The 23206-nt window shown below is 40.6% G+C and overlaps 1 protein-coding gene across 3 annotated transcripts in view; it reads left to right on the top strand.

Moving 5' to 3' along the window:
• Nucleotides 1–1195: 1195 nt before the first annotated feature.
• UNC5D (unc-5 netrin receptor D) overlaps nucleotides 1196–23206 on the top strand; it is a 477260-nt gene continuing 455249 nt past the window's right edge. For all 3 annotated transcript variants that reach the window (XM_069956215.1, XM_069956352.1, XM_069956101.1), the window contains exon 1: nucleotides 1196–2077. In XM_069956215.1, coding sequence (XP_069812316.1) covers nucleotides 1993–2077 — 85 coding nt within the window. In that variant the 5' untranslated portion in view covers nucleotides 1196–1992. The remainder of the gene's footprint in view (nucleotides 2078–23206) is intronic.

Here is a 23206-nt window from a genome sequence, read left to right as displayed (position 1 = left end):
ATATAGATCTTAGCTCCGCATCCAGGTCCGGCTTCAGCCTGCAGTATATAGATCTCAGCTCCGCATCCAGATCCGGCTTCAGCCTGCAGTTTACAGATCTTAGCTCCGCGTCCAGGTCCACGAACTGCTCCCTATAGAGACTTCAGCACTGGACAGCTCCGCATCCAGATTCGGCTTCAGCCTGTACTACATACACACAGTACTGTACATATAAGCTCCGCATCCAGATCCGGCTTTAGCCTGCACTATACAGTAGCTCCGCAACCCGCTCTTATGACTCTTCTCTCCACCCAGGTTTCCAGGTTGTGGATCAGACTGTTCTCTGCTCTCTGTATCTGACTGCTCTCTTCTCTCTGTATCTGGCTGCTCTCTGCTCTCTGTATCTGACTGCTCTCTGCTCTCTGTATCTGGCTGCTCTCTGTATCTGACTGCTCTCTGCTCTCTGTATCTGGCTGCTCTCTGTATCTGACTGCTCTCTGCTCTCTGTATCTGGCTGCTCTCTGTATCTGACTGCTCTCTTCTCTCTGTATCTGGCTGCTCTCTGCTCTCTGTATCTGGCTGCTCTCTTTATCTGACTGCACTCTGCTCTCTGTATCTGGCTGCTCTCTGTATCTGACTGCTCTCTGCTCTCTGTATCTGGCTGCTCTCTGTATCTGACTGCTCTCTCTATCTGACTGATCTCTGCTCTCTATATCTGGTTGTCTCTCGCATAGGATACAGCATTGAAGAATGCCTAGTGATCGGTAGATAGTTTGAGCTCTCTCTCTCTCTCTCTCTCTCTCTCTCTCTTTCTCTCTCTCTCTCTCTCTCTCTCTCTGCAGCCCCGAGCCCCCTATACAGCACTAGATGAGATGAAATAGCTCTATAGAAATTAACCCCTGCTGACCCCGCTAAGCTTTTCTGTCCTCCACCTGAAGTGATTCTGTATACGTATAAGGATGCATGAAAACATGCTAGTAATAGAGCAGCCCTCCTAGCGCAATGCTTGTATAGCAGCCCCTCTGCCAGCACGGACCCCTCTCCTACTCCATGAACAGCAGCAATCCACAGAGCCCCGCCCCCCAGCCAGCTCCCAGCCCTCATTGGCTGAAGGCAAGGGCATAGCTCATTAAATATTCACCAGCTTCTTGTGGTCTGTGGCTGAGAATGCTGAAGCCTGGCAATGCTGCCAAGGGAAGGGAAGAGGAGGGAGCTATAGGGAGAAGGAACTACAGGGACTGACTGAGCCAGTGCAATCTCCACAGCTTCTGAGCATGCAATGCAGAAAGACATAGAGGAGCTGGAGAAGTTGGAAGTGCAGGCAGGAAAACTTGGATACTATAGATTGTGTCTCCAAGGAGAAGCAGGGATCGTCATCCTGCATAGCAAATAACTCCTAGATAGATCCAGGGGTGGAGGAGAAGAATCCAAGAGTGAGGAAGCACTGCACTGCAAGCAAACTACAGGACTGAGCAGAGCAAATACACAGCAAAGGCTTTTCCTCCCTGCCCTGGGATTGCTGGAGGATTTTCTGGTCAGCAGCAGCAGTCATCCAGACCAGTAAGGACTCTCCTGGGACACTGGTATCTCCCCTGACCTTTCCATTAGAGAAGGAGGGTAACTCTCCCAGTTGTATCATTGATCAGTCTGCAGTCAAAGGATATTGGATAAACCATTGATCATTTACCTGATCGAGCTACAGTAACTCTAGTTTGCAATGTTTGCCATAGTGCACATTAAAGATCACCTCAAAGAAGAGAAGGGAAAAGAGAGATGTGTCCAGAAGGCATGAGCCCAAGGGATGGTGGAGAAGAGGAGGGAAGAATCCCATGCTTGTTGGGAGAAGTACTTGCATCCTGCAGCCAGTTCTGCTGACATGCTTTCAGGCTGGAACAATTGCACTGAATGAAGTATAGACCATCATAGGACTGCAGCATTCTGGTGTGTGAGAAAGCATAGCAGAGACTGGGGAGAAAGAAGACTGGAGATGGCTGATGGTGACCTGTGATCAGGATGGAGACAGAGCCTGGACATTTCCTCACTTACCTCATACTCCTTATAGCTATAGGATTTTACCAAGTGGGAGCTGCACAAAGAGGTACACCCAGTATATCATCAGGTGTCTGTGGGTGACTGGGATCAGGATGTGTGTGCAGTGTGTGTGTCTGCTTTGCATCCCTATATGTAATGATTGCATGGCTTATGAACATGCATTAATACCAATGTCAAGTATGTACAAAATGTCACTCAAACCCTCCAGTATCCGCAGTCAGATGTTACAATGTTGGTAGTAGTAGTGTGCAGTACAAGACTGGCCAGCTCTACTGCAGTTTCTCTGTTTTCTACCATGCCAGTACACAGATGGTTAACCACTTTGTGCAAGCGGTTTCCTTGATTTACCTAAGGCCATATTTAATTTCTACTTAGGCCATGGGGGAGTCAGAGCAATAAGACCCAGTTATGTGTGATAACCGATATTAAACAATTCATATATGAACCCAAGGCTAATGAGTTGCAGGCTTGACTAGTTCAATTTGTGTGAAACATGCGTGGGAAGAAGCTGCTCACTGAATCCATTGAATGGGGCGTCATGAGGACGAGAAAGGGGCTCATAGGTTTATTTCGAGGATGAGAATTACAACTACGGTATGACCAAAAAGTTTACCCCCAGGATTAGTAATCTATACCAATACACTGGATCTATCTATCTATCTATCTATCTATCTATATAAAATTTGTATCTGAATTTATCATAGGTGCCATATGTTCAGCAGAGATGAATGAGTATTTAGGATGCGGTATAATAAGCAAAATCACATCAATATGATGATACATATTGTACAGAATGAGTTCCTCAGGATATGGACTGATCATGGGAGAATGTATACTTTACATAAGTTGTAACATTGCCGGTTGCAGCGCTACAAGTCACTATATATTAAGTGTTATATAACCACAGGTTGTTTCTAATCCCCATATCCCATTAAAATGGACCCAATAAGCCTATGCACTAAAAAAATGTGGTAGGGACTGGTGTGTTTTGCTGAAGACCCGTAGAAGCCATCGAGTTTCCATTGTGATATACTGTGAATCCCAAGTAACACATTTCTGTAAAACTTTAGCATTAAGAGACAAATCGATAAGACATAACATGAAGGCGTGTAAAGTCTCTGTCCCCAGCTACCACTGGCTCAGGTCTGGTCTGAACTCTCTGCTGATAGCTGCGGTTCTATGTGTGTCTCTTTATTATTGTCTTTCAGTAGGAAAGTTTACAAGACTATATCCCTTACCTCCTGGGGATATAGACATATAACTGCTCAGGTAAATGTGTCAGCTCTAGGGGGGTGCTTGTATTGACAGCTCAAATAAAGTCTTCCTATGTGCTCATGAGTTATTATTATTATTATGGGGTATATCCTAATAGATTCCTGTTGTATAAATACACTAAAACTGCACAAAAATCAGACTAGAAGGAACTAGTGGTACAACTCTTATATAGTCCAACCTATCCAATCCAGTCTTTATATGTCTTGTTTATAAAATATGGGACATGAGCATAATTCTACAAGTGGGCACACGGTATCATTTCAGTGGAAGGTTTACAGATTAAGTTGTTCCTATAGTACTTTTGGCATATGATATACCACTAAGTCCTTCAAACACATAAGAAAAAAAAAAATCTGATGACAGATTTTACTTAAATTGGAAGTATTCACCTATATAAAGTTATTGCTTAACGTAAGTTAACTTTTATGGGAATTTTAGTTTCTTAACTCAACAGTAACACAGGTTGTGCACTTCTCATTTACTGCCAGTAAAACTAATCTACTGCTCTCTGGTCCTCCCTTCACCTTATAGAACCATATGATTTAGTATACCATTATCCTATTATAAATAGGATTTACTGTATTTCCATCTGGATGATAGCATCAAGTTGACTTGACTTTTTGCAAATCAGAGTGACGGGAGTATTGGAAAAAAAAATCTTTTTAACATTCATCCACCTATGGAGATTGACATTTTGGAGAATCTACTGAGAAGGGAACTTTTAAATATCTATTTGTCTCTACTTAATCCTAGAATTCAGAAAAAAATATATACTGAATCAACTCCTATTGAATTGTATTCATGATGAGAAAGGCAGTGTGAGCTGCAAGGAAGAAAATAGCAGGTGCTACTTGAAAGACATTAGGGTCAGACAGAGGAGGGCAGCACTGGGCAGCGCTGAGAGGTAATGTAATATTCATATTGCAGTCCTGTAATATATACATGGGAGAGTCGTTCATAACGTTCATAGGATAAATGTTATAAGTGACGCCTACAATGTACAGTGAGTGCTGATTGTACGTTATCTTTGTGCATTGACTTATGTATACATACACATTGGTTTACTATTTCACTCTATGTCTTTGTTTGCATTAGAGCTCACAATCTTAAACTCTATTCATTTTGGGAAAATGGGGGAATGTTGGATCACCTTAAGTCAACCAATGTAAACATATTTTTTTAAAACCAGAACCCCAGAACTGGACGGCAACAAAGATAAACCATTGGGATAATATTGTATGTTATTAAATGTTCTTTTCACCAGTATGCCCAGAGGCTATGCAGTCATTTGGTCAATTTAATCAATGACTTACAGCAGATACTGATATATATATATATATATATATATATATATATATATATTTCATCTAGGAACTTTACTAGAATAGCCATTTCTGCAAGTTATGCCTATAGTCAACTAGTTAAGATGACATTGAATATAAACTTGATCCACAGCAAATAAGAGATGGTGTAACCATAGACAGAGCAGGATTTTCAGATCCTGGGGAGGGTCTCTGTACATCAAATTATTAGACCCATATAATAAATGATGGGCAAGCAACTGATTTTGCTTATAGAAGTTTCAAGTTACCACTTTATATAGATGGGTGGTGGGGGGTACCAAAAAAAGTGCAAAGAAACACTTGTCACGTGACCCCTATTTTGAGCTTACAACATACAATATAGCTTACGTGTGCGGATCAGTGATCCCAATATATGAATGTCTCAGAAGTTTAGACAAGCAAGAGTGCCAGAATGGCATGACAGCAATTTACTCAAGTAATAGCCTTTAAAATACATAAATTCATGATGGTCTCAATTTTTCATCAGACACCAAACAGACACCAAATATGCTCCGCTATTGGGATCAATGATCCTGCTGCCGGCACAGTATTCTAAGTAGTGAATCCATGCTGTGCTCTGCTGGGAGCCCTGGAGGAGCAGCTATGTGTTTACTACTCCGCATGCAGTTGTCTGAGCCAGCCCTTTATATGTGTTAGACACAGCAGCAGCAGTACTTCTGTCTTAGTTATATAGAGTAAGATATGGTTGTGCTGTACCTCTGGTCTGCCCTGTAACACCTTATAGAATATAATTTTACAGAGCATATTTCATAAAGATAGTGGCAGGAAGATTTAGCCCACTTTAGTTTACTACTATTTAATAGCATTTCACCATTTTGAAGTCATTCTTTCATGGCAATGCAGACGTAGAAGACCTTCATGTTCTATATGGAGTTAACACACCATAATATTAAAGGGGTTTTCCACCTAAGAGAGAAAACATTAAATGCTAGCTGATCTTACTCACCAAGTCCCCCTGAGTTTCAAGTTTTTTTTAAGACTGATCTATATCCAAGATAGGAAACTACATTTGGTCAATTTGCATAACCCCTTTAAGCTGTGCTTTTAACGATAGTCCTACTGATTTGTTTCAAGTCAACAAGTTATCAATATGCAAAATATTTGCAGAGCAATGACAGATTCAGCTCTGCTACATCTTTAAATGAGACCTTAAATGGGAACCAATATGGTTATTATCATATAATAAAAAGTGAATTGTTAAAGGGTTTTGCCATCTTGCAAAGTTATCCCCTATCCAAAAGTTTGACCCACCAATCTATTGTGATGAGTAAGTCAGGTCCCTGTTCTGAACTTTACAATCTTTAAAACAGAGATCGCACTCTCCCATTACAAAAAAAATGATGGATCAAACATGAAAACCATTGCTCTATTTGTTTTCCAAGGGAGCTGAATGCTATAAATGCCTATCTCCAGCAGCCCCATAGAAGAGCTGTACACATGGGCAACCAGCTGCCTAATTCTACTGGAAGACTCAAGTCCCCATTATTGAGATTGCAGATTGTTCATACTCCCCCTGATCAGTGAGATATCCCCTATCATAGGAGATAACGTTGTGACATGGAAACCCCCACCCCTTTAAGAGACTCGCTGACTGATTACATGACTGTTCTTGCAGATCTTATTGACACCTAATGTATAGTCCTGAAGCATATACAATCTATAAAGGAAAGTGTCCTCATAAGATCGCTAATGCCAACATAGACAGAATATTGGTGCATTTTACCTTATCATCTCATTTCCACCTATCTGTCTAATGATGTTTCTTAACATCTCAATGCTTAAAGTTGAATATGTCCTTCAAAATTTCTCTACACATGAAACCAACATAAGAGCTACTATCTTCTTGTGCCCCCTAGCATCGATTTACCATATATGTACTTGTTATTGTACAAATAAATAGACAATGAGTATTATTCTATGATAAGGTAGGTTTCAGAGACTAAATCAATATCTGAGACCACCACACATTTTTGTACAGGGCGCATTGCTTTTTTCTGAGCTGCAGAGCTACGGTTAAGCAGTCAGCTGTAGAAGTGAGAGACTGTGCTTACCATTCTGTGTGATGCTTCGCTGTATAAACCATTAGCTTGGTGTTAGGCATATTGACAGTGACTGGGCGTTGATAGTGTTCCGTGGTAGACTATTTTGAGCAGAAAGATAAATCTGCTCTGTATAAACTAGCTCTTTGTGATCCTTAGGTTTTAACCACAATACACAAGAGCTGTTTAAATCAGTGCTTCTTGGAATTGTCTTACATGTGTACAGTGTAAAGATAAGAGCCAGAGATTTTGGAAGGAGTAGAAAGGAGTTAGTATCCAAAGAAATCCCCACTGCATTCTTATTTGTAAGTTTATAGTGTTTATTGGATATTCATGAGCCTAATCTTTAAAATATATACTGTATCTAATGTAGTACTGTAAAAACGTCATGGAGAAGACCATCAAAATGTTAGTTTAAAGAGGTCTTCAATGGAGTTGTGTTCTTAAGGGGGTTGTCTGGGCAAATAAAAAAATGGTAGGAAGCAGTAGGTTCTACAAACATAACAAACAAGAGACACTTACCCTTCCCAGTCCACTCCTCATCTCCTGCTGCTCTCATCTCCTGGTTCCTGTGACATCACAGTACCACAGTAACTGCCTGCTCAGTCAATCAGTGACTTCATCGGTGTTCTGCTTCTGCCACTGATTGGCTAAGTGGGCCCATGTCATCTCAGGAACCAGAAGATATGGGACACCAATAGTAGATGAGGAGCTGTCCTGGACTGGGACGGGCAAGTGGCATTTGTTTGCTTTTTGCACCTCCCCCCATACATTATGTATGGTTGGCTGAAATTCTTTAATGCAAAATGTGGTCTGGACAATGGCGAAACCCACAAAGTTATGTTGTTTTTTTTTTTGTTGTTTTTTTTTTATTCTTATTACTGATATATACAATTGGAATTTATTCATACTCTTCCCTAAAGGTTAATGCCTTATCTATATACATCTTTGTATACCTAGCTTTTCATGCATATAGTTTTATGCCAGTGATGCATTAAAGGGGCTCTTTCGAAGGCATAGCTTCTATTTGTTGAACTGTGCCATCACAGGATCCCCTGGAATTAGCTACAGTAAACCATGTATACCATATATATAATGCCATCATTCCGGTGACAATAGACAACCCTTTTTAGTTTTTTCCCTCATTGTGGATGAGTTGTCCAGGATTAGAAGAAGTATAACAGGTTTCTTCCACAAACAGCACCACTCTTGTCCTCTGTTTATGTGTAGAATTGCAGCTCAGTTCCATTGAAGTGAATAGAGCTGTAACAACAGATACTGCCTGAGAATAGGCATGGCACAGATTGGCTCAGTGATGTCTAGGTACTGAGATCCCCCCCCCCCTACACACACACACACACACCTTACACACAAATAATTGCTAGATATATATGCCACTCTCAGAGGAGATGCAGGCAATGCCAAAGACAAACAGATGGGCACCGAACTTAGCTGAGATCTGCTGCCTGTTTATTTTTGTGTGTGTTAAGTTTCTTAAAGGAGTCGTCTGCCAATTTTTTTTTTATTAAAGTATTGTATTACCCCCCCCCCCCCCAAAAAAAAAAAAGTTATACAAATCACCAATATACACTTATTACAGAAAATGCCTATAAAGTGTTTTTTTTCCCTGCACTTCCTACTGCATCAAGGCTTCACTTCCTGGATAACATGGTGCTTAGAGATGAGCGAACCTCGAGCATGCTCAAGTCCATCCGGACCTGATCATTCAGCATTTGATTAGCGGTGGCTGCTGAAGTTAGATACATGGAAAGATGAATGTACAGCTCCAGACTTAGGTGCCTTGCAATGCTTTATTGAAGTAAAAACAGACACCTCATAGTCCAAAGACCGACATGTTTCAGGCAAAGCCCTTCAAGGGAACCTGTCACCCCCCGTGCCGGGGTGACAGGCTCCCGACCCCCCGCTTCAGCCCCCTATACTCACCTGATCCCGCCGAGTCCTGCTTCTGGATCCGGTTGGGTCACGGAGATAACAGCCGCTGCAGCCCAGCTCAGTTGGACCTTGGGTCAGTTGCCATTATAATTGGGTTGTATGTTTCATATAAAATGCAACCTTGCTATTAGTATGCTTCTTTGTACCAGTTTTAATAAAGAGTTTAGTTCAATCACTGTGTATATACACATGTTATGATATAAAGCATGAAGGTATAGAACCGTTAACATTTATAAACCTTCCTCTCTCTCTTGCCGTGCACTAAAATATTCCAAACATGCAGTCATTTCTACATTGTAACTTTTAATCTTACTGGTTTGAAGTATTTTTCTCTTGTTTACAAAGAAAGTTAAATCCCATGACAAGAAAATCATAATAAAAAAAAGCTATGCAAGGGTTTCAAGGCTATTATATGCGACTTGTAGCTAGGCTTTGTAAATGGTAACTCCCAGTAAACATGATGAGGCTGCAGACTATTGTGTTCTCCTGTCATCTGTTCCTGGGAGTCCAAGAACAAGATTATTGAAAGCTAATTAGAAATGAAAAGAAAGGATCACATAAGAGCACTATAATAATAGGAAACATTTGTGAGTGTTTGGAGCAGGAAAAATAGATTGATGTGAATATGTATTGCACTGGTCTGAAACCCAGCCTTCAAAGAAGCACTCCAATGGGGAGATTTCTCCTATTAGTCCAATTGGTATTACTTTCTCCAGTGTAAGAGACTGGTGGCACTCTTCCCAGAGAAATCATTGGAGTGGAAGTGCTGGTAGAATGCCATCAATGTGCAAGGAGATCCAGCGTAGTCATCCTCTATGCTGTGGCTTCTGTTCCAGTCCAAAAATTTCTCATTAGTCTGAAGAGCTCATAAATTAACCATTACAATGGGAAACTCCAGTTTAACTAATCTTTAACATTTCTTAAGATGCCATCATTTTGACTTGTCACTGGTCATATGTATGAAGCCATTGCAGACAAGAACTGAGGCTGTTATCTACAGCAATAAATAGCAGCTTCCCTTTATCATCTTGGTCTTTAAGATACAAATGTGGCAGCCACTAACATCATCCGAGGTGCATTGCTCTCTTTCACCTGTACCTGGGGACAATAATCTACAGAAAATGTCTGTACAGCACTTGTGCAAACCCATAAATCTACACTACAGTAAGATAGAGGGCAATATATACAGTACTGGTAGTACAGGTAAAAGGGCTACAGCATACTGCTCTTTCTCCACTTTACAGCGAATCTGACAAATTCCAATTTGCAGCAAATCGGGCATTAAAGGAGAAGTTCGGTGAATTTTTTTTATTAAAGTATTGTATTGCCCCCCCCCATGAGTTATACAAATCACCAATATACACTTATTACAGGAAATGCTTATAAAGTGCTTTTTCCCTGCACTTACTACTGCTTCAAGGCTTCACTTCCTGGATAACATGGTGATGTCACGACCCGACTCCCAGAGCTGTGCGGGCTGTGGCTGCTGCAGAGGATGATGGCGGTGGGATGCTCAGTGTCCCTCCAGTGCCCTGTGTCCCTCAGTGTCCCCCTGCCATCATCCTCTCCAGCAGCCACAGTCTGCACAGCTCTGGGAGTCGGGTCGAGACATCACCATGTTATCCAGGAAGTGACATCACCATGTTATCCAGGAAGTGACATCACCATGTTATCCAGGAAGTGAAGCCTTGATACAGTAGTAAGTGCAGGGAAAAAAAGCACTTTATAAGCATTTCCCGTAATAAGTATATATTGGTGATTTGCATAACGCATGGGGGGGGGGGGCAATACAATACTTTAATAAAAAAAATTCACCAAACTTCTCCTTAAGCCCCGTAGCATTTTGCTAATTCCCCAGATTCTCTTTGCAGGCAGTTAGAGCAGGGAGAGAATAGAAGAGAGAAAGGGACAGAGAGGATAGGAGCATGGTTTCCTATGGGAGCAGTGAAGCCATTGTCAAGTATACCAAGTCACTAGGTGCCTGTTATTCATTATACCAATTCACTCGGTGCTGGGTGCTGAGTATGCATTATAGGAAGTCCATCTTAATACATCACTGGATGCTCATTTACCAATGTCCACTGCTGTCCTGGGAGAAAATTCATATTATGCCACTGATCCACCAACATCCACTACTGTCCATGGCGGAAATTGAATGATTGACAGGCTGATTGCCTTTTTTTTTTTAATTGACATTTTCCAGTTATGACACTGTCACAGCAACAGTTGTTGAAAAAAACACAACTCTGTTTTAGTCCCACTATTAAAGTTACTATAGTTTGCCTATTTTAATTAAAAAAAAATTTGTATGCGATACACAAATATTTGCAAATTTGTGTCAATATTTGTGAACTTTGCGAAACTAATTTTCAAGTGATTCGCTCATCACTATCCACTTATAATCCATTCCCTGTCCCTCCATCCACCCTGCCTCCTGTAGTGGTCATTCACATTCAGCGTCTTGAAAAATGAGTTGGATTATCAGCTCACTGAGAAATCAGGTTACAGCTACTGCTTTAAGACGTCTATATAGAGAGAAAAGGAGGAAGAGGATTAGTGGAAGAGAAAAGGGTAGACACAGAGATTCTGTTCTGCTCATAAGTTTTTCCCTTTCCTTTATTTTCTGGTGCCTCCTCCATTCCTGCGTTTTCATGTAATTATCCGTCCTTTCTTTCTCTTACTTCCCATATATACAAAATTCTCATTCCGTAGTCTTATGTATCCCATATGGTGACTTTAAATTGTGTTTCATTAAAAAGTGCATTATGCTCCAAAAACCATAAACATAAAGCTCTGCACTCAATATTACTTAGGCAGATCCTTGTTACGGTTATGCTTTAGCAATATACCTTGACATAATACTAAATGTTAGAGCATAAAAAGAATCATTAAAAAACAGCAATATCTTTTGTGAACCACAATAAACAATCTGCAGATATGCTTTATTGATATGTACCTTTAAATGAAGAGTGTTCCTCATTGTTAGTAAAAAATACTATTACAGCTAAACCTTCCTATGCAACAACTGATACTTAATATTTTACTGTTACGTAAAGTTATTTCTGTGTTATAGCTGTATAATAATAATAGTCTGAGTAAACATATAGAAAATTCCTAGACTAATAGTCAATAACACTAATCAATACTACTACAATTGGTACTTTTCTTTCTACTACTACTACTGCTGCCATTTCTACAACTATTACCAATCCTAATAATATATAAATAATATAAAATAATATATAAATAAAAATCCAATCATGAAACATTAAAAGGGGCAAAAAAATATATGTTTTTAGATTAATTTGTGTCAGAAAGTTATACAGATTTGTAATTTTCTTCTATTTACAAACTTTAAAACTTTCAGTATCAGCTGCCACCTCTGACCATGACAGGAACTTTCCAGATTAGCAACAAATCCCCATAAAAAACCTCTCCTGCTCTGGACAGTTTCTGTCATGGACAGAGGTTGCAGCAGAGAACACTGTGTCGGACTGGACAGAATACACTACTTCCTGCAGGACATACAGCAACTGATAAGTACTGAAAGATTTGAGCTTTTTAAATAGAAGTAATTTAAAAATCTATATACCTTTTTGACACTAGTAATTAAAAAAAAAAAAAAAAGTCTGGAATACCCTTCCAGAGAATGTACCATTTTTCAAAATGACACCCAGTTCTTATCCTCGGCACTGGTATTCTTTAATTCTACATGTGCACCGGCCCACTCTATGCACTGGTGTCAGGCCCGGCGCCCCAAGTGTAATCATATTAATTCCCCTCGGTGACATGGCCAGGCTTAATTCTAATGAAGGCATGTCACCAAGGGCAGGGGATATCATCATGGGGGAGGGGGGCACCAGGCCTATCTCTAGTGCACATGAAAAACACTGGTGCCAAGTGTGAGAACCTGGCGGTGCCGACCAGGTGGGGAAAATAAAAATTTCAGACAGCAAGGTACATTTGCTTTAAGCTTAACACATGAGACCACCTGGGGCTGTCCCCACAATGACCAGAAACACCCATAAAACACCACCCAGGTACACTCATGCCCTACCATTCTGTTACCAGCATGACTTTTTCCCCACTGCCGTTGGCAAATATGTTGTGCGACCTCAAAATTTGTAAATCACAGTTTAGAGGTGACACTTTCCTCCTTTTGTCCCCTCATTGCTTGCTTGGATATTTAATTTCTTTCGATTTGATCTTATTCATTTTAAGGACCAGAAAGGTCTTGGCTTTTTCATAGCTTGGAAGAGGCATAACCACAGGTCATTTGCACACTGTGCATGCTGATCCCCAGTCGTTTTCATTCAATAACCAACAAAAAAAATACTTGAGATTCACAGGTTGCAGTGAATTATAATTATTTGTTGGATGCGTTAAACTAAGTTCATTGATTCACTCATCTTTAATTAAGAAGTCCTTTGATTATTCTCATCTTTATTCCATTCAGGATCTAGTAAAATTGTATTTAGTGCATTGTCTGTGAGGATTCACCTAAGTACCAGGGAGTGTGAATACTATTGCTGTAATGTTATCCATATGACAGGACCTGTGGTATCTTGGGGGAGCACACTGTATTGTCATCATCTATGTAGTAATTGTCATCAGTTTTATGTGTTTATAAAAGAATAGACTGTAATCTATGTGGTCACCATTGCTACATTTTTAATAGGGAAAGCCTTAGGTTTATGCACCCCTTCAAGCAGTGACCACTCCCATGACAATGTACAAATTGAAACAATGTCCATAGAACAGGGATGGGGAACCTTTGGCCCTCCAGATGTTGCAAAACTACAATTCCTATCCTGCCCGGGCAGCCTTTGGCTGTCCAGGCATGATGGGAATTGTGGTTTTTCAGCAGCTGGAGGGCCAAAGGTTCCCCATTCCTGCTTTAGACCATTAAGAGGGTGGTCGCCACTTTTCCCACTAGAATGTGAATCTAAAGCTATCTCCATTTAGGATTGCCAAGTGTACAGTCTAGACCCTCATTTGGTATATCAAATGCAAAAACTAAAGACACCAACTGGAATTGAACTAGGGTTGCTTTTGGACATGGACCAAAGATGGTCCTGGACTAGTTAAAGGGGGCGCTCAGAAATTATTCACAGAATAACACACATTACAAAGTTATACAACTTTGTAATGTATGTTATGTCTGTGAATCGCCCCGTTCCCCGTGTCCCCCCACCCCCACCCGTGTACCCGAAAGTGTGGTGCATTATACATTACCTGATCCGTGTCGAGGGCCGTCCGCCATCTTGTGCCAAACGTCATCTTCGGACGGACGGCCGAGTCGCTGCCGCCCGCCCCCCCTCCGCCGCGTCACAACTGTGCTCAGCCGCGATTGGCTGAGCACAGTTATGCTCAGCCAATTGCGGCTGAGCATCGGATGACGCTGCAGAGGGCGGGCGGCATTCGGAACAGCCGGAGCTGTTCGCCGTCCGCCCGAAGAAGACGTCGCTGAATGAAGATAGAAGACTGGTGTCGGCACGTGACAGGTATGTATAGCGCACTACACTTCCGGGTACACGGGTGGGGGTGGTGGGACACGGGGAAGGGGGCCATTCACAGACATAACATACATTACAAAGTTGTATAACTTTGTAATGTGTGTTATTCTGTGAATAATTTCTAAGCGCCGCACTACCCCTTTAAGATTGCAAGTGCCATTGAAACCTCACCTCCACACATTGGAGTACACACAATGGAGCGAGCAACTACGGCCGCATGCTCCATTGTGAGCAGCGGGGAATTCAGATGCTGGTGCACACTGATGCACCCGCATCCGAATTCAGCAGCAGTGAAAATCATCCGAATGATCTTCTCTGACACCGGCCGTTCCTAAACCTTACAACGTGTGAACTTAGCCTTATACTGTCCATTCTATGTGCCCTATTACATGGAGCGATAATTGGCCGAATCGACCCACTTTCTCCTATGATCGCTCAGTGTAATAGAGACAATGATCAGCCGTTGAAACGATCATCGGCTGATCATTTTTTAGGCCCACACCTAAAATCATTGGGTGCTGACAGAATTTCGCTACATGTAATAACAATGCATGGCTTGTGGCTGACAATTCTACATACAGTATACATTACCCATCCACGCTTCAGGGCTCCTTCTGCACTTTGCTTCCTCCCCGGTCCCATGCGCTGCAGCTTCATAGCAGACCGTCTGAGCTGACAGGCCAATCACTGGCCGCGGCGTTCCTGGTCAGTGATTAGCTGAGTGGTCTGTCAGCTCAGGCAGGCCACTCTGAATCTGCAGTGGATCAAAGAGGAAGCAGACCGCAGGAGGAGCCCTGAAACGTGGATGGGCAATGTATACTGTTTGAGCAAGGGCTGCAAGGACAGGCTAACAATGTCCATGCAGCCCTTACTAAACGCTTATCGGGCCATGTAATAGGCCCAGTAAACTTTCTTTTCGGTAACACAAACATTTTTAGTCTACTGTGTTAAAAACTAAAAAGAAAAACTTTTTTTTTTTCTCTGTCATTCTTGGTAGTTTGTAAGGGAACTTAGCATGGTGTGTTATAAAAGACCTAGGAAAATCACTTTCCTGGTGTGATATTCACATCTGTTCTCATCTTCGATGCAGGTGCAAAAATTGCTCATGGACCGCTGTGTCACATTAACCTCATTAGCATACTGTTACTATTTTTTAACGGCTGTGTATCATCTAATTGTAAAAAAAGGGAGCAGCGGCAAAAATAGCGCTGACTCAAGGGAAACATTTTGGCTCCAGCATGCCTGGCACCAAGCACAATAAAATCTATGCTGTGTGTAGAGCAGGCCAGATTATTCAACTCGCTGAACTGCTTGTTGGGTTATTATATAGCCCTGCAAGAATGGGTTAACCCTACATTACCACGACAGATATGGGCCTAATAGTGATATATATTGCCAATTTCTTTTATTCTTCCGCTTCTAATCACTTCAGACTAGTATATCATACACACTTTTATTGAACTTTACAAGCCCCAAAGCCACCATCGTCTATAGAGTGAATATTATTTGGACATTATATTATTGTTGTTGTTTTCTGCAGTGTTTTTATATGTGCACTTCCTGTTATTATTCTAAGATATTGTTGATTTGTTAAGCTTATCTTTTCACTATAGATCTCCTAGGGTCATCCTCCACATGATATTTTACCCAGGGGAGTCTCCCTGGTCTTTGATCAGGCCCTCTAGCAGGCTATATGTTTGTCTGCTCTTTCATTATAAGGCAGGCAATCAAAACAGGAAGATTATCATTTTGGAGAGAATGAGGTGTTTTATTATTAATCATTTTCTTTCAAGCAAATGAATCATTTGGGTCATAAGAGTAATAGATCAATATTCTGTACTGATTCCGTTGCAGCAAATTAATAGGGGCATCATTTTATTGAGATTGAGCACCCGTAAATTGCAGCATACTGCCTTGAAAAATAGATGAGGTTTTGTTGCTGAATGGCCATGATTAAACATTGCTAGTTATTTCATTTGGTAAAACAGCATCATTCTTACTTTTAATGTTTTATGACTCTCATGACTGATGAAGAATTTAGTCATCAACTATAAGCAGAATACATTGGTGTATAGGTATAGGTAATGGTAGCAGGAAGATGGGTTGTGATTAGAGATGAGCGAACCTTGAGCATGCTCGAGTCGATCCTAACCCGAACTTTCGGCATTTGATTAGTAGTGGCTGCTGAAGTTGGATAAAGCCCTAAGGCTATGTGGAAATCATGGATATAGTCATTGGCTGTATCCATGTTTTCCAGACAACCTTAGAGCTTTATCCAACTTCAGCAGCCCCAGCTAATCAAATACTGAATGTTCGGGTTTGGATCGACTCGAACCCAAACCCGGTCCGCTCATCTCTAGTGATAGACTTCCTTAAAGCTCAGCGATTCACCCTAAAGTGATTTTAAGAAACTCTGTCATAGGTTTTAGTAAGCAAAAAAGTTTCCTTCTGTACTCAAAAAAACAGTTTCCCAGCTTCCCCCGCCCCCTCACTTCAGATGAAGCAGGATTTATCTGTCCATTCAATCCTATGGAGAGGGGAGGGGTCAAAAGGAGGGAGTTGCGTACAGAGGACTGAAAACACAATTTACATCCTTTTTTCTTATCTCCTCAAGCTTCTAGATAAGAACTGACCTTTCTGACCTGTGAATCCAGCATTTTATGTGCCCAGACAGTGAGTAAACAGCTGGTATGTGTGTCTGTTCTTCCTGCTCACTCCTCTTCCTCGACCCCTCCCCCCTCCATAGGTTATAATGGACACAGCAGAACCCGTCTTCACTCTGAAGTTGGATTTGCCTGATAATGCACAGATAAGAAGTGAGGGGGAGGTGGAGAGAAATAGCCTTTTGAGCACAGAAAGAGGCGGTTTTGCCTTCTAAAACTTGACTTAACATGACAGTTACACTTTAGGTAGATTATACATCAGTAGAGTATTCGACACTGATTCTAGATCTGCAATTTTTATCTTTCTATGTTCTTCAATTCCATTGTTATAAACCACAAATGAAGGTGACTAAGTTGTCCTCTCCATTATATTCTTCAGCTAAGTAGTCCCCTCTAAGCATCCACATGCCTAGTCTGTAGGCTTACAGAGGGGAAATACAAAGGAGTAATTACAGATTTGGAATGAGCATCCTTTATTCTATTTACAGATGATTTTAGTTTAGAGTTTTGAGGATGGTGGGTTGGAGGTGAGTCCCTTTAAATATTAGGTTGTGGGGTTCGTATCAAATAGTACACCTACATGAACTTACTTGACTTAATTCTATGGCCATTCAAAGTAATTATTCCTCTATACTATGCAATGACAAAGTGCTGGAGTGCACTGGACAGAACAGGCTAATGCTGTGTTGGGATGAGGATTTAGGCCATGTTCACACAACGTAAGTTTTGTATAAATCACGGCCATTGTTGCTGATTTGCAACAACGACTGTGATTTATACGAAATCTACGTTTTACTGCAGTCAATGAAATCAGAGCTCATCTCTAGTTCTGTGACATGGCCGGGTCGCAGAACAGCCGGTATCTTACATAGTGTGAACCCGACCTTACACTGTACAATACTAAATAGGCTTGTTTTGCAAGTTATCATGTGGGAAAATTTGGGTCTTTGGACATACAGCAGTAGGTACACTGTTTTGTATAAAAAACGGCAGTTGCCCAGTTAATTTTCAGGAATGGTGTGGACCACCTTCAGTAGGAAGAATAGCTCTGCTTGCAGGAACACAGTCCATCCTACTATAACATCCTACATCCCACTCCCACTTGTAATTTATTCTGGATTTACCTGACTGGTAGCAGACCGCAGATTGTAGACGAGTTAGACACCTAGAGGCCAAGGTTTGTAGACCACTACCAGTGGTACATTGGACAAGTTACTCAAGCCTCTAGAACACAACAAGTTCTCCTGATGACCAAACTTACAACGACCTCCAGTTTACAATAATTACTAGGTGAACAGTCTTCAGAACTTATTGTCTCACCCATCAAACAACAGTAGTCATTGCTTCATTCTTACTCTTCCTATTGCCAACAAACATCTCTCTTTGGGCCTTTCTACCTATATATCCCTACAGCATAATGTGACAGTTCCTATATATCACTATGCACATCCTAAGGCCGACATCAGGCCCTTCCTGTATCCATGCCAACACTCTTACATGCCTCTAAGGCTGACAACCAAGAAGATCATTATTCCTGTAGTGATCTACAGCTGCATTGGCAGCACCACTATGCATTACAACCTGCAACCCAGATGACCTGTAACATAAATACATTATACATAAAATATACCACAAACAACATGCATGTATTGACTAACAATCAGGAGCAAATAAATCACTGAGCAGTGTCTCAAGTAGTCCATGGTGAAAGCAAAATGCTAATATTTTTAAAGAATAGATCTTTAGTCCTTGTATTCTATCTATCTATCTATCTATCTATCTATCTATCTATCTATCTATCTATCTATCTCATATCTTGTATTTTCCACCATGTCTACTGTACATTCACTGGGCTGGTTGCATCTCTATATACATTTCTGCTTAGGGTACAATGCGGGAACAGGGACTCCAGTCAAAGGATAGATTTGTGTGGTACCCAACAGGTTCAGTTAACTTATTACTGATTATCTATCTATCTATCTATCTATCTATCTATCTATCTATCTATCTGCCATCTATCTGTCTATCTATCTATCTATCTATCTATCTAACTTTCTATCTACCCTTATTATTCGGAAATAAACTACTGTAAATATGAAACGCTAACTTCAATCTTCAGCCCTGAGTCAACATCAATGGTTAAACTATTACTATACTCAATAATGAACAAGAAAATGACTTTCAACTTTTTCGTTCCTATTTGAGTATTCATGTAAACAGCTCCTTAGGACAGTACAACTAAATTACATTTCCAATTAAACAATAGTTCATATCCATTGTATAATTCACTGGAAACTATTCTTGCCCTAAGCGGATAAAACCTGGTGTAAGGACACCGATTTTTGATAATTGCTAATCTTGTATTCCTCGTATTACTTTGTTTAAGTGACTTCAATTTCACGTCCAACTTCATTCCAAGAGATTTTGCAAGCCTGGCTATCACGAAGATGCAAAATATAAGCCCGCTGTAGATAAAAGGCAAGAGAAACAAAGTATTCATGTCTCCTAGAGATGGATACACAATCCGATCCCTGAAATACTGCAATCCTGTTCCAGCTAAATCAAAATGCAAATACACAGAGGAAATGTCGGCATTGATAAATCCTGCTGGTAAAACTCATATCATAGAAGTTGTACTGTACCATCTGGTGCCATCGCAATGTATCACCGCTACATACAGATACCCTGGCAACCCTCATTCATCATAACACAGACGCCAAGCACTGCAAGGCCAGAGAGGGAACAGCAACCACTCTTGGCTTTGTCAAGCCAAGTATCTACATTCATGTGGCTTCTGTTTTTCTACTTATAATGCTCAGCAGGCTGTCACATTTACCAGCTCTCCAGCTTTCCTGTGGATTTTGTCTGGTTCCTGGTAAAGAGTCAGGACATCGTGATTTATATGCAGAATGCGCAGCCTATGGCCAGTGTAGTTGGACTGACAAGTAGCAGGTCACATATTAAACATACTTTACCTGCAGAACGTTAAAGATAAAAAATAGGGATTTTTTAAGTACACTATTTGGTGGCTTTCAAACACAGACAGTCAACATAAATATATGTAATATTTCCATACAGCCTTATGAGGAGCTAACAAATAGGAATTCGCAAAAAAATACAAATAAGAGCAATAGAGAAACAAACTTCATACTTCCTTTTTTTCTTTATTTCGAGTACATTGAGTTGACCTACATGACAGGTTGAGTAACATTATAATTCTAATGCAATACTTACCTGACATTGAGAAAATCTGAACAGGTTCATTAAGATACATGATGCTGGGAGTTCTTGATGCCGGCCCATAACTTCATGCTTCTGAACATCCATCATGTACGGAGCATGCGAATGCCCCCTTAGACAGACTAGTAGTTGGCTTGCTTTATGCCATATGTTTACACTTTTGGTATACAGTTTCAAGGCTTTCCCAGTAAGCCATGTCTTCTCTTGACATGGTGTATTTAACTTTTTTTGTTTGTTTGTTTGTTCATTTTGTAGCATGTTTTTTTTTTAAGGGGGGGTGTCAAAATTACAGTAATCCACAATTATTGGAACCAAAATACTCACACAGCAACCAATAGTAATTTTAAGCAAATGTCTTACTCAATGTGTTTCTATAGATAAACTATACATTGTGCTTCTGTGCCTATACTCTGTGAAATGTTGTTGGAAATATAAAACCTTGCTCTAAAAATGTGGAAGTATTTTGGAATCTTTTAACCTCCGTCTTTTGAAAAAAACATCCAGAAGGAATAAGATCAGGAGAACCAACAACATCAGAAACACAAGAACACAACAGAGACAATACTACCAGGCAGTCATAGCTTTTACACAGAGAATTATAGGTTCGGTCTACCAAAAGATAAAAGTATTATTTTTTTATTTCTATCTGTTCTGTTTTTGTGTTTTTTATACAACCAAAAAAAAAACCTTATTTGCAATTTCAAGGAAGATCGAAGAGACATATGTGTCTGCCAAAAGGCCTTGTCATTAAGCAGAGATTGATTTCCTTGATCTAGTTAATGTTGGATTTACCAGTGCTTACAGCCTTAGTCATTACACTAGCTGAATAAGCTTGAGTCAGTTGGGCCTGACATTGCTGATAATCCTCGAACATCTCATTACACAGAAATGAGTTCAATTTCAGCATTAAATTACAGTGCAAACAAGGAGACAGAGACTGTGATGTGTTCAGTCAATGTAGTGGCAAAAAGGGAATTGGTGCACACTACGAATGGAATGGCTTATGGAGCTTATGGATGTACAATACTGCTTTATGGGGGGGGGGGGGGGGGGACAAAAAAAAAACTATTGGATATACTTTCCAAAGTCTTGAACATAAACCTTGGAGGCAGCATTATATTACTAGACTTTACTGCTTTCATAATTAAATACAGTAGTTATCATGCTTTGAATAGTTTAGGGGTTCTAAAGAATATTGGTCCATGTGGGGTCATGTGGCCTCAACAGATAGGTCAGCATTGGACTTGTCTGTGTATTTGGTTACGTACAGAGTAATAACACTACAGATCATTGGAATGTACAGTACATAGTCTATTGTTCTGACAATGTGGGGTTTTCAGGCAGAATCTGTTTTTGATAAACTATTCAACACATCAATATAACCATGGTGTACATTCACCTTTCTTGAAATTCATATTTACAGTATGGTATGAGAATTTACAATAAATCAGTTTCAGTATCAGTACAGTTTTCATGTTAATAAGGGGTCAACATTGCCTTTATAGGAAGATAAATTGGTGGCCAATGGCCATATGGGGATGCTTCATGGCAAGCATGTAAGCTTTAGGATGGCATAGAGGCTGCACTTGCTTCTTAATTTGAAAGTACCCTAAAAGACTTCTAGAGCAATGGTGGAGAATAGAGATGAGTGAACCTGGAGCATGCTCGAGTCCATCCGAACGTTCAGTTCGTTCAGCATTTGATTAGCAGTGGCTGCTGAAGTTGGATAAAGCTCTAAGGCTATGTGGAAAACATGAATATAGTCATTGGCTGTAACCATGTTTTCCAGAAAACCTTAGAGCGTTATCCAACTTCAGCAGCCCCAGCTAATCAAATACAGAACAATCAGGTTTGGATGGATTCGAGCATGCTCGAGGTTCACTCATCTCTAGTGGAGAACTGAAATTCCTGAAAGACTTGTAAGTTACCAGAGCACTCTCTTATACCCGAAATGATTCTTATAATAAGTATATCTTTCTTAACTTATCTCTAAAATCAGTATATTGTAAGAGTACTAGCTTTTCATATTAACATGAGTTGGTATCACTCTGTCTATAAATGTTGCAATTGTCTATGGGTGGAAACCTAGTGAACCCCACCAATCTAAATGTTTTGAGATGTCTACAAAGTAACAGGTACACTTTAACTTAACTGAATACTTGGACTGAATGTTTGACTGAGACTTAATATTTTATAAATGGGGAAGGGGTAGAGGTAAGCTTCTACCAGACTCCTCTGGCGGTGGTCATCTCCTCGAGCACTAAAGGATCAGGCCTAATTGAAATACGATATGCCTGATCCTTCTTCTCTCAATTCACTGGGGAAAAAAAGTATCTAATATTGAGACTTAAAATGTAACTTTTAATAATCTCCTAATTAAAATAGGTAACCATATAAAATGACCAAGCAACAATAGAAAAGGTAGACTAGGAAAAAATTATTACCACTCACCGGTGGATGATGAGTCGGGGTATACTGGAGTGATCGTGGACCATTCCAATCCCAAAGGTGATTTCTTATCCTGAATGGAATTCCATGGTGGTTGTTTGAAGTCTTCTGATAAACAGGCAAGCAGAAGACAAAATAGGGTGCACACTGTATGGGAGAATAGGGCAGTCGGTCCCTGACACTATCCTGTTACACCCTATTTGTTTTGTCCCTCCGGACAGAGCTTCCACCCTAATAAGGGCAACTCCACTACTCTCACTCCTAGAGTCCCTAGTTAAACCCTAATAAATACACATGGCTGTGTCCCAATTCATTTCATCTCCCGTTAGGGGAATCATCAGGGGATCTTGCTGATGTTACAGTGCCACAGATACAGTGCCTATAGGATGCTGTGTGATAGGCTGGACTAACAACCTCAACTGACCCATTGACGTGGCAGTCACATGACAGACACATTACTGTGACATATGCTCTAGTCCGGGGTTTATTGAACTACCCGGAAATGAGAGCCAGGAGACTACACACTATAGGGGGATGTCCGAACACCAGATAAATAATGATATCAGGTGTGTATCCGCAACCAGGAAAGGGTTGAGCTTAATGTATTTAAACCAGCACTTTGTTCATATTAGTTAGGGGACGTCATATACGTGGTTGGCACCATATGTGCAGCCTAG

The sequence above is a fragment of the Dendropsophus ebraccatus genome, chromosome 1 (assembly GCF_027789765.1).
Source record: "Dendropsophus ebraccatus isolate aDenEbr1 chromosome 1, aDenEbr1.pat, whole genome shotgun sequence".
Lineage (NCBI taxonomy): Eukaryota > Metazoa > Chordata > Amphibia > Anura > Hylidae > Dendropsophus > Dendropsophus ebraccatus.
This window is presented reverse-complemented; position numbering and strand designations above follow the sequence as displayed.